Genomic DNA, 12,358 nt, shown 5'->3' with positions numbered 1-12,358 from the left:
AATTCCCCCACAGCGGAGAGGGACTGTTTAAGGGTATCCGTCCGGGGTAGCAGCATCAAGTCGTACAATGAGATGCTGGGGAGTAAAATGATCCACACGTTCTCAGCATCTTCTCATTCACGCAGTACTTATATTTTATCATTCATTTGATTTTACTCATACTCTCAACTCCAGCTCTTTTTATCCTTTTCCGTGCCAGTGATTATAGCGTGCTTTGCCATAAATATTGTGTCAAAATGGATATTCCCCACCTTTTTGATGTTAAGGTATGCACCTTTTCTCCCTCTCAATTATAGATGATTTATTCAAAGCTGATAACAACCAGGACAAAGTCGTCCTTGTCACCGGCGGAGCCAAGGGCATTGGGCGGATGATATCCGAAGGCTTCATCCGCAACGGCGCCAAAGTCTACATTTCCTCACGAGACGCCAAAGCATGCGCCGAAGCCGTGGCTGAATTGAACAAGATTGGTCCAGGAAAGGCAGAGGCTATTCCAGCAAATTTCTACGAAGAGGAAGAATGTAAAAGACTAGCAAAAGAATTGGAAAAGCGAGAATCAAGTCTGTACTATTCAACACCAAAACACTCGAACTCACTCTCACGCATAACTATAGAACTCCACATTCTCGTCAACAACTCCGGCTCCAACTGGGGCGAATCCTACTCCTCCTACCCTTCATCCGCATGGACGCGCGTTCTGACATTGAACCTGCACCGCGTCTTCACCATAACCCAGCTCCTCACGCCGCTCCTTGAAGCCGCCGCCTCTGAAAATCCTCTTGATCCCGCACGCATCATCAACATTGGCAGCGTCGACGGACTGCGCGTGCCCGCGCTCGAGACTTTTGCGTATAGCGCATCCAAAGCCGGACTGCACCATCTCAGTCGCGTTCTGGCCAATCATTTGGGTACTAGGAATATTACGTACGTCCTTCGTCCTTCCTTGTCTTTTTGTCTCTTTTTTTCCCCATTCATCCATTCCTTCCTTCATTCCTTCCTTTCCCCCTCTCTCTTCTTTTTTCTTTCGTTCTTTGTCTCGTTAATTCATTCCTTTATTCTTGCTTTCTTTATTAAGCTCGAGAGTGCTTCTCTGAGTGAATACGCCTCTTAACCATCTATGATCCCACCGCAAGATAACCAACTCCCCAAACACATCACGCCTTCATCGCACTAATAGCTCTCGCACTAGCTCCAACACAATCGCCTGCGGCCCATTCGAGTCCAAAATGATGGCCGCCACGCTGCAGCGCTTCCGGGAACAAATCGAGGGCCAGATCCCGCTCGGGCGGATCGGCACGCCCGAGGACGTCGCAGGCACGTGTCTGTTCCTGTCGAGTCGTGCGGGCGCGTACGTGAATGGGGCCACGATTGCGCTGGATGGCGGGAGTTTAGTTCGGGCCAGACTCTGACCTTTCAAATACCAATCTGCCTCTATATTGTTATATCTTTTCATCCGTGATGTTAGTGAATTGTGCTGAATTTGAGTATCGGACTAAATACATGGTATGCTTCTTCTACGGGCAAAGAATACTAAGTTGGCATACTCTGTATTCTGGGTGAAATGACAATTGAATAGAAAATTCATTACACTCCTGATGCTTTGATAAGATCACAATACGGAAAGACGGGGTTGATGATAATGAGGTACACATTCTATTTTCTCTAGAGTATAAAGTATAGACCACACGAGCTAAAATAGGCCACAGGGCCAGAGTTTGAGTTTCCGATAAACGAGGAACTGTATGCGGGTATATTACTTTTCTTTCTTGTAAACGTCCCAAGTTCCTATACTTTTAGAGACATGTTCCTTTTGAGCCTAGACCGATAGAATGCCTTCTAGACATGCGGTAAAAGAAAAACGAAAGTAAAAATCAAAAGAAAAAAGAAACCTATATAACAAAACAAAATAAATAAAAATAAATAGAAAATAAAAAAATAAAAAAAAAAGAATAATAAAAAAAGAAAATGATTAAGGGGAAAAAGAAACGAGGATGCAGTGCGCAGCGCGGGCATAATCAAGATGGTATCATTTCGTGTTATTCATCGCGACAAGTCAAATAAGACAGAATTAAAGGTGGATATGCAGCATCAGAACAAGAACAATGTTAATGCAACGATAAAGGCGAGAAAGAGGAGAGATGGTCATGCTGGATTTGTCAGATGCACATATAAGAAATGACAAGAATGAGAATGCTATCATTAGAAGGAAAAAAACAATGCAAGTAATCAAAGTCGTAATGCAAAGAGACTAGGAAAGTATCAATCCTAAAGAGGAACGACATTAAATGATGCCAAACCCCCATAGCCAATTGATGATGATGAAGATGATGAGTCGACAAGGCAGAAGACTAAATCTTAACAATAGGCTGTTGCGAAGCTTCCTTCGTACAGCTTCTGAAGCACGGCACTTGCTTGTTTGTAAAGACCAGCATCACCCAGTCCGGGAGCAGTAAGTTGTACTAGTGCAAATCGAAATATGTCGCCAAGTTGCTGCTGGTTTGGAGGGTACAGCTCAGACGGATTGGCAATGGTGCTTGTTTCGTGGAGATACGTTTGAAGGGCGCCATCCTCTGAGTCGCGTCTAAAGTGGAGAATGCCGGATGAGACAGCGGAAGGGCTGGCATGGGCAATGGCATGAGACGTAGTCGCTGCGGGGAGCAGATTCGAGTCTGAATGCACACTCGTGACTGTCACCACCGTTGGGCCCGGTGGGCGAGAGACGTGACTGCATGCCCAGCAAACTAGTGCTGCGAGGTAAATTGTCCACTCTTTCCGAAGGCCATTGGCTCGAGGAGGCCTTCCATCGCTGACAGAACCAGGAGAAGTTTGCTGCGAGGTATATATGATCCGAAGGACGCGTACAGCATGAAACAAAGCGGTGGCTGCGACAGCAGAGGTAGCCCAATTGCGAAGTCGAAGTTTCGTGCTCTCAAAGGCGGCTCGGCTTTCAAGTTTGCCTCCAAATGTCCAGCTTTCACCGTTGATGGCAAGAAGGTCGGCGAGGGGAATGTGAAGAGCCATGAGCGTGGCTTCGTACAAAAGTATGGTGTTGGAATTCCTGGTAGAAAGCGGGGAATAAAGTGTGTTTCCGAGATGTATTAGATCTGACAGCGCAGGCTGCGATGCTGGTGTTCTTGATAGCACAGATGAGGCGAAATAAGATATTAATGAGTGAGCTTGGAAATCATCAATGAGCATTTGCTGGCGAGTCGCAAGCGCTGCAGCCGGGCCAAGTTGCAGCGAGAGCTCGTTTCGGGCAACTTGTTCCCATTCAGAGGCTGATTTACATTCCCACAGTCTATGAGAGCACGGTAATGGAATGTATGGGGCGCCTTGCATAAGAGAGGGTGACAAAGTGGAGTCTGCTTGAAAGAAGATGCGATGCTCATTCGAAAGGATAAATGCTGCGAGGTATATTCTGCGCCATGTCTCATTGTGAATCCAAATATGCCATGCTTGTTGAAGTGCCTGCGAATTGGCTGGAAAAGGGAGAGACCGTATTGCCGCCAGAGGGTCGACGAAAAGTCTTCGACGGTCAGAAAATAACTGATGTCCGGATTAGCATTTTGTCCCTTTCAGCTCAATCTAATGTAGGAGACGTACAGCCGCGCATAAGTGAGAGAATGATGTTGAAAGTTTCGCATCCAATCTATGCAATCTATAATGTAAAATGAACTCTGACAAAATGCAAATTTGCATATCAGAAATGCTGTAAGGATTACTATTGTCAGACCTGGATATATGCTTCAGAGATGTTAGCCCGTTTCCGTGCGAGCCCAGATTTTGTTTAGGACAATTAGCATTGCATAGGCTCACCTTTTGCTGAACGGTTTCCAATATCTGACCAATACGCTGAATGCCTATTGTACCCGTCGAGGTCTCGAGAAACTGGCTACCAACTGCTTGCAGCAATTGAACAAGTTGCGGCGGAGCTTTCAGTGGCGAAAATGTGACACGATGGACGATTGGAAGCATTATATGTACGACATCCCAATATGCCTGAATGAATACGTCTAGACCGGCAGGCTGAATGGCGAGGCGAGGCGAGTCCATAACAGATTCTGCTGGTCTAGGAGGTTTTCCTCGTAGAACGCGTCCGTCATCATTGGAGCGGCGAGAAATTGGCAGCCCTCGGGGGGAGTCTGAAAATCGTTGAGCACGAAAATCGGGAGACGCTACTCCAGAGTGCAGGATACCCACAGGTCCATTATAATCCCCCACAATGGGGCCGAGAGTCCCATGTTGTAATGGCGTTGTAGGTTCTGTTTCATTGCAAGTTTTAAGGGTCGACGCAACTGATGAGGGCGAGTTCACTGAAGACGGTTGATAGAGCAGACTGCTGGCGGAACCAGCAGAGGAGCGGCGAGTAACGGAGTAACCAAGATACTGTTGGTTTAAATCGGTGCCGAGGCTCATAGTTCCATGCAGAGCAGCATAAGGGTTACCGTTTGGGCAATTGCCAGACATCCCCTGCAGCCATGGCATTCCATACCAAGACGGGTTGCCAGCTTCGTATGTTACCGTCGAGCCGGGGAAAGCAGGCGTTGGGAATGATTCCGACAGCGGCTCAGCCGGCTGCAGAGAATAGCTGGCCGGTGCCATTGTCGCTTCGACCGCTGTATTTTCGGTAGTTAGAGGCAGAATTTGTCCGCCGTGCCCTGGTTCAATTGCATCTGCAACATATGGTACTGTAATCACGGACGAGTTGGGTGGGCCAGGCGAGGCAGTCATTGCAGGCTCGAGACCATCGCCGGACTGAGACTGCTGTTGGAGGAAGCTATCGAAGGCATCAGACCTAATTAATCTTAAGGAGGCAATCATAGATCACTCACTGTCGATGTTCATGACGACGAAGAAGATCTTCTCTGAAAAATGTTTTTCCGCAGCCTGAATATTTGCATATTGCGGGGCTTTCTTCGTGGTTCTTTTGGTGACGCCTAAAATAGATTTAGCATGTCTCCACACCGTATAGATGATCGAGATTCAATCTTACCTTAGGTGCTCCGCGCGAGAGAAGACCTATAAGCTCTTAGTAAAAATTTTCCCATTACACATCTCCGTACGATTGATATCATTACCTTGTTGCAGCCTGAATAGCTGCAGCCATGCACCTTCAATCCCTTCTTCGCCTTACTTGGTCGACCGGTCTTTTGCGTCAGCCGGGGAGTAACTGACTCCGATGAAGTAGCTTCGGGGGAAAACATGTCGGTATCCTGTGCCTCGGCCCGTAACTTCGTCGACTTTGTGCTGGAGCGTCGGCGTATCGGGTAATTGGAAGCAGGAATCCTCTCGAGCGTGAGTGGTGTAGAAGGTATCGTTGATCGCCGACGCCGGGAAGGGCCCCTTCTACCACTGACGGTAATATCCCGGGCTAGTAATGTGCTATTGCTGCGGAGATGCGATCGTGCAGCCTTTGCATTTATAGAAGGGTCGGCGGTGACTCTTGGTTGATCGTCCATGGTTGGCGTGCAAAATTATATACCAGCTCAAAGAATGAGGTTCAAATTTGTAATGTGCACTGCAGCGACGTGGGGGCGCCAGCCAACCAACCCGTATGACGAGCTGAGAAAGCCTTTCCAGCGTAGAGATGATGTGAAAAGTGCAATAGTCGAGATAACCATTGATCAAACGTTCACTCGGCTGTGATATAGATATTCCGTCCAGCTCTGCAAAGCAATAGCGATAGTATGTATTGAGTAGGGGGCCACGGCAGAACAAAGCTTTTTCGAGGAGACCAAAAAGGGCAGTGCTCTCGTGGTCGAGTATCGTGGTTATTCTTGGAAGCAAGTGAACACACGGCGGTGCAGAGGTAAAAAGGGAATTAGGTTGCCTAAGATCAAACAGATAACCTCAAAAGAGCAATGGACCAACCAGGTGGTAAAGAATTGAATGATATAAATATTATAAAAGGAAAAATATGGCAGAATAGAGGAACAATGGAAGAAGGAAAGTGCAGAGAAGATGACGATTGTCGGGTACTTTTCTGGCTGTGCAAGGCTGAGCGGGATGGTTTGATAAAAAGGCACGCCAAGCGAATCTCCAAGCCCCCCATGGTTCCTGCAGCAGACATGACGGAAGAGACAAGTGGGGAACAGTTTCAAGCTTCATATCCATGGCTACAGGCCAGAAGCCCGTTTTGGACACGAAGCCTTCATCTTACCATTGATCCCAGTCATGGGGGGAAAATCCGGCAGCCAGAGTTGATGAGCATGTCGGGGTCTCATCTGGTGAACTGACGGATTGCTGTGGTCAACGGTTGCAGAGCGGAGGAAGGCCATGGCTCCATCGACGCACCATAATTGACGCTAGAGAGGACGGAAGTAGGGATTCATGGTAACAGCAGTAGCGGCCGTCATCGCTCTTCGGATAGTAGTGGTGGTAATTGTGCTCAAGGAAAGGTCGTTGGTGTAGTAGTTTCCATGGAGGAGCTCTCTAAGCTTGACAGGCAAAGGCTCACCAAGCATCAGACGCGGCGCAGCCCATCTAAGGCTTGGTCCAACAATGCGCGGGTCAGGGCGAGGCGGGGAAAGGGTGGAATGCTCAAGGGGGCCGACCGAGTGGACATGGGCGATCCCTGACTAGCTTATTGCTACGGGTGCCGCAAGTCCCACATGAATCGTTCGAACGAGGAAGAAAGATGGACTATCATTCCCCAATCGCACGCCGTCAAATGCACCACAATCCGTCGCAGAGGTATCTGAATTTGTATTAGCTAGAGATACCCTGGCCATCATGCCACCGATCTTCGGGGACAATTCCGTCATGTGTAAGCAATGCTTAACACCCAGGGCAAAAACCAAGAAAACTCCCAGAGAGTGCCGTCGCTGCAAGCCTGCTGGACCCAAACTTCTGCTCTCAGTCCGTGACTAGGTGCTTATTTGTCATCTTGCCCCCTTGATCTTGGCGTTGGTGTTGCCCGCATGAACGAGACATTGTTTGCCGTCAACAACAGGCTGCTAAAATTATGATCATACACCCCGAGTGCTCATGCTATTACTACTCTGTACCTTTTTCGCATAATTGAAATTGCAGGTTGGACGCATCACGATTGTTGCTCAAAATGTTGACTGCCACTCCGTCTCATGACTATAACCGAGCCAGGGAATTTCCAGGATTCGTTGCGGCCCGAGCCATGTCAAGAAAGCGCCATTCAGAGATGGACGGCTGGCCATAACCTCGTCGCATCGCGCAACCAGGCTAACGCGATCCCAGAGGTTTGGTCGCTGATTCTATGGAAAAGCAGTCAACCGCTTGGGCGGCGCTGGGCGAGTTCCACTGTCGCTGGCAAATATAACAACCGTAAATGAATAAACCACCCCTTTGTTGGATGCGTCTCGATGGAGATCAAGCCAATCATCCTTCCCTCCCTACCCCTATCAGTCCTAAGGGTGGTAGTAGCAGATTGAACATTTTGGAGGTAGCTTAACAGATTCGACTTTTTGTTCACAGGCTTCTCCAGGGCGGGGGAAGCGCTATCCACTTCCGGTCCCCTTCCAACAGCGTCGCCCTGAAACAAGTCGAGTCAGCCGCGGCCACCACCGTGTAACCCACTAATAACGACGAGCCCCCTTCCAATGCCCTCCATAGCCATCGAGGACAACTTTTTTTCTTTTTTTCGGAAATGAACATTTTTGCTGCTGGCCTAGAGATTCAAGTCGGCCGGAACGATAAGCCGATGGTGATGTGGGTACATTACCAAAAGTCTGGATACAATCAGCCATTTAACACGCGAACACACATGGTGCAAGGGTTGGCCTGTCAAGGTAATAGCCTTCAAAGGCGGTCCCTCCTAGTTGGACGGACGGGCGGGTGGAAGCAAAAGCCGATCTGATTCAAAGACGTATCCCTGACGGTGTTGCTCCCTACCTGTCCAAGCAACCAACATGCCCAGATGCACTGGGTGGTAGGTGTCAAGAGCCCCACTCCTCTGGGCGTAAGCAAACGGTCAGAATATCCTCCGGAAGAGCCACACCTCATTCATGAGTCGTGAGGAGACCATTAAGTGCCGCTCTGTATGTACCAAAGGAGAAAGATTCACAACTTATTGGACTTACCCGTGATAATATTTCGACACATTTATGCTTGCTCATTGATGTTGAAAAGGAACAGCAGAGGTGATTTGGAATTCTTGCATCATGGGACCCACGTGCGCAAGTTTAGGACGGCGTTGTCGCTCAAATTGCACGGCAAGGATTGGCGTTCTCTGGCGTGAGGTAACCTCCTCATAGGGAGGTGTTGACAGACTGACAGGCCCCCTGGGCAGGAACCGAGCCCAGCAGCCAAGCGATATCTTCCAGCGCCGGGAACCAGCTTTTGCTCAGGAGGGAGGGCCTTGGCCCATGTGCGTGGGGAAATCAAAGGGAAGTATCGCATGGCACCATGTGGCCCTGTCCGACCCGGCGGCTCAAGCGGCCCTCGGACAACGCCTGAATGACCAAGGCGAGAAAGGGGACAAGCTTTTCAGACGGCAGATTCAGGCATCTCCACCACCTAATCCCAGAGATGCTTTTGGACATTTCCAAACTGTAATCTCAGTTGTCGCAACTTATGACCCGTGTTTGTAGCAAAAGGGGCTTTGCCTTCGACCTTTTGACAAAATGGCGACTCCAAAGGAAGTTGGAAATACGGAATTTTCGGATTGAACATGTTGAGGTTAGTCGACTTCGGACCTGATCATTAATAAAGCACCATTATAACAGAATAGGCCGTGATATTGGAGTGACCTCTTCTCCAGGCGAAAGAGCTTGACGTTGGTTGGTCCAAGGGTCGAAGTACTGTCAAAAGCGCCTAGCTGGGCTCGACTCAACCTCCAAGCAAACGGGGCGAGCCCAAAACGAGTGGCTTATCTTGGCATCGCGACCCATAACACGATCCAACCCCCTCCACATTGAATGAAGGGTATTGCTAAAGTCGGTTGGACATGGATTTAAATTTCGATTTCTTCAAGATTATTTTTCGGTGAGCGTGAGTGAAGCAAAAAGGAGATATCCTAAGACGCACTTTCGTGTCGATGTGTCACTTCTGCGGTACGTAACATGGCTTGAGCCGCGAGAAATTTCCCATGAAGTGTTTCGCTTTCAGATTCTTTTTGAGTTTTTTTGTTCGGAATCTTTTATATCCTTTTTTAATTCTCCTCCCCCTTTTTAGTCGCTCTCTTTTCTTCGTGCTGATTTGCGTTTACTTTTACCTTCGCCTTGAACAATGCTTTGTGAATTGACACAATCCGCTGCTAGATTTCAAATCTTGAACGTTGAATCTTCGAGTTGACACGGGGATTTTAGCAACCATTGGTAGGTGAAAAAACCTTTGACCACCAAATGTCAGTCATAAGTTACCGAAACTCCACGAAGCATTACAATGAAAGCGGAAATTTGTCCGCATGTCTTTCAAGGAAATGTCTTCGTCACTGCTCCAGCATCAAGGGGTCGGTACCACACAATACAGTTCACGGACATGCATCGCGAGAAAAAACAGGAATTGCAATATTTAAACAATACGGAGGTATATCGTCGATGCAAAATGATAATGGCCCACACCTAGCTATTTCAAGGTCTCTAGATATCGATCTGTACTGTATTATCTGGCTAAAGCAGCAGCAGGACGTGATATGCGAAAGGCGTTAGACAAGTGGCTGAAGACGTAAATACAACCCCTCGTATGATGAATTCTTTCTCCGCCTTGTATGATATATGTGGTCAAATGGTGATTATCGGTGTATAAAAACTCGCAGCAGTTGCAAAAGCTTCTTGTTGTTTTCCCAAACTTTGCTGAACATGACTTGAATCTGTCGGCAGCACCTCCCCATTGAGTGGGTCTGTGAGAGTCACGCTCGTGGTGAATTATCCAAAGAGGCTGACTAAGAGGAGAGAATCGACATGTCCCATCTCACCATGAATTTAGTGCCAGTCAGACAGGACAGTCTTTGCTGTGGAGCGCCGCCGTTCCTAAGCTGAGCCGGCTGTGGTATCCACCGTCGTTGCCTCGCGCGTGCAGGGCTTTAGCGTTAGTGCATCGACGAAACGCCCTAAAACGCCAGGGCCACCAGCGCCTTCTTGCGAACGAGGGAAATAATACTGGCACTGAAGACGTCTTAAGATGACTACGAAGCATTTGAAATCCTCAGACCACACGCTAATGTCCTTGAGACCACATGGTGGTTGTGCAGCTTTTCCAGATTCATATGGGCCGAAAGAAATTGCCGATCTCATCTGGCCCTGGTGTGAACCTGGCCTCCCTTCCGAAGCTACCCGCTGTTAGTTGTGAGAAAAGGCGATTACCAACTGTGAATGATGCTATGAAGTAGTGGCAGGGATCATGCTAAGTCTGAAGCGGAGACGTGAAGCTGTTCAGCCGTTCTGCCCACATTGCCAATCCCTTTCTCAAGTGAACGTGGCGATGTGCCAAACTGGTCGGCAATGAACATTTGCATATACCCAGATTTTGGGCTATACTTGGTAGATCCATTCGACTGCAATTAGACACTCCCACCCAACGTTCCTGGGAACCGTCGACTCAAGCCCACGAAACCCTTTGCCGATCCTTGACGCTGGGTATCACTCGTGAACACCATCCACACCAGCTCCTCTCCTCGCCCCGCTCTTCTCTTCCTAGGTACTCGCGTCGATTCATCTCATCGTCGTGGGCCTTGACAATGGCTCCGACGCGCAATCTCTTCTTCACCTTTTGCTTTACCACACCGCCAATTCCTTCAATCTCTTGGCGCAGATAGCTCGGCCCAAGTTCTCCCCTCTCGGTGGAATGTTGCTGCACGACCTGTACATCGCAATCATTCTCAAATTCGGCTTCCTTGGCGGCGAGACACTCGGTTTCGCGACCACAATGGACGCCATGAATGCCCTCTCCAATGCCAGTGCCTAATCCAAACAGACGCGTTCCATAGCTCGTACGCCAGGCCCAGCCGCGGCGATAAGTTGTATCCGAGCTAGCAATTGCCTGCCCACAGGGCAAACAGAGCCAAACACTTTCGGGGCAATTGCACGGCCCTCTAAGAAATGCTTCGGCGGTAAACGATGGAGGCTCGGGGAGGGGCTGCATGCTACGAGGAGTAGTATGTTTATAGAGCGGAGCGGAGAGGCACGTGTCGCACAATCGTCGGTGTCTATTAGTGAGACGATGGGTGGACGGCGCTTTGATGATACAATTCTGTAGACTGTTAGGTACCCAGCAGGTCGTGAAAGTTCCCTTCACCTTTCGTGTAATACTACCGTAGAAGCAGGAGGGAACGACTTACGCGGCACACGATCCTGTCACACTTACGACAAGGTCCTACCATATCTCTGGCACATCTCCCCACCTTGCCGCTTGTCAATTGCCCAGTTTTCGGCCCCACGCCATTACCGCTGCGAGTCAGAAGAGGCGCGCGTCCCCAGGGTTGCTTGGAGTAACTGTTTGAGTAGAATTCCGTGAGGAGAGAGTCCGCCTCCTCGTTCTCGCATCGGAGTGTCTGCGTTACGAGTTGGCGGCGGAATTGGAGCAGATTTGCTCGAAATTGCCGGCAAGTTTGGGCTAGGGCATGTAGGGTGTTCAGGTCCAGAGAGTAAGTAATCTGAGAGACGATCCTGCATGAATTAGTTTGCTACGAATATATTTGACGATTGGCAACTATAAACTTAAATCGAGAAGGAGAACAAGACAGAAGGTCATTGGGACTGCTTTGGGGACTGTATCACTCACGGATAGCAGCCTAAAGCTGCCGAGAATTCATTCAAATTTGGATTCTCCCTTTCTTTACCCCCATCGTCCGACCTCTGTTTCCCTGTAGCTTCATCTGTATTCGTAGTGACATTGCTACTGATTCTACCCCGGCAGCCGGCTCGCTCGCTACCAGTAGCATCGATGATATTTGGATGATGGCGGGAATCTAACAAGCGTGAGTCGTATCCAGTGTACCCCGAAGGAGATACATTATCATCGAGATTGATTAAGAGCACCATGTTGCACGGGTAGCTTTCCAAAGCGGGTACGTCATCGACGATGAGGAGACACAAATCAAGGATCTTCACAGACGAGCAGAGTGGCACGGCTTCCCAGAGGTTCGATGCGCCCTACGAGGTGATAGCCGTTCACTTCCAACAGAATGTCTGAATAGCAAAGATGTCGCAGCGGTCGGATTTGCTGAACAATTCAGGGTAGGTCGAGTGTCTGTCTCTCTGTTACCTCATCATCTCGGGGAGACCCGTCTATAGCGTCTGCACTGCCTCGGCCCCTACCGTTTAGCGGCGAAATGGGTTTATTTACAGAACCATCTCCGCCTTCATCATAACTGATAATTATAAGAATAATAATTGCGTTATATTATACGTGATGCTAAAATAGTCTGGTAAGCTTACTGCAGGTT

The 12,358-nt window shown here is 48.8% G+C and overlaps 3 protein-coding genes across 3 annotated transcripts; 1 reads left to right on the top strand and 2 right to left on the bottom strand.

The window, feature by feature from the left end:
- Positions 1-58: 58 nt before the first annotated feature.
- L228DRAFT_251550 (NAD(P)-binding protein) lies at positions 59-1,846 on the top strand. The gene is made up of 4 exons (XM_018333579.1): positions 59-266; positions 326-560; positions 615-924; positions 1,190-1,846. The coding sequence occupies exons 1-4, from the start codon at positions 237-239 to the stop codon at positions 1,407-1,409; spliced, it is 795 nt and encodes a 264-aa protein (XP_018184559.1). The 5' UTR covers positions 59-236; the 3' UTR covers positions 1,410-1,846.
- A 509-nt stretch (positions 1,847-2,355) lies between these two features.
- L228DRAFT_271630 (hypothetical protein) lies at positions 2,356-5,459 on the bottom strand (the record flags this gene model as incomplete). The annotated part of the gene is made up of 5 exons (XM_018335555.1): positions 2,356-3,546; positions 3,817-4,777; positions 4,833-4,937; positions 4,994-5,019; positions 5,079-5,459. 5 exons carry the CDS (start codon positions 5,457-5,459, stop codon positions 2,356-2,358), a joined length of 2,664 nt encoding a protein of 887 aa, XP_018184558.1.
- A 5,053-nt stretch (positions 5,460-10,512) lies between these two features.
- Positions 10,513-11,954, bottom strand: L228DRAFT_271629 (hypothetical protein; the record flags this gene model as incomplete). Its single annotated transcript, XM_018335554.1, has 3 exons — positions 10,513-11,163; positions 11,315-11,579; positions 11,695-11,954. 3 exons carry the CDS (start codon positions 11,952-11,954, stop codon positions 10,513-10,515), a joined length of 1,176 nt encoding a protein of 391 aa, XP_018184557.1.
- Between the last annotated feature and the right edge of the window lie 404 nt (positions 11,955-12,358).

The sequence above is a fragment of the Xylona heveae genome (assembly GCF_001619985.1).
Source record: "Xylona heveae TC161 unplaced genomic scaffold L228scaffold_15, whole genome shotgun sequence".
Classification (NCBI taxonomy): Eukaryota; Fungi; Ascomycota; class Xylonomycetes; order Xylonales; family Xylonaceae; genus Xylona; species Xylona heveae.
Note: the sequence above shows the minus strand (reverse complement) of the source record. Positions and strands in the feature narration are given on the sequence as shown.

What these genes read in the sequence shown, in the direction of transcription:
- L228DRAFT_251550 (XM_018333579.1), top strand. Translation starts at nt 237, where the DNA reads ATGGATATTCCCCACCTTTTTGATGTTAAG. An exon ending in CCCACCTTTTTGATGTTAAG is followed by an intron (nt 267 to 325) that starts GTATGCACCTTT and finishes GATAACAACCAG; the next exon opens with GACAAAGTCGTCCTTGTCAC. An exon ending in ATTGGAAAAGCGAGAATCAA is followed by an intron (nt 561 to 614) that starts GTCTGTACTATT and finishes GCATAACTATAG; the next exon opens with AACTCCACATTCTCGTCAAC.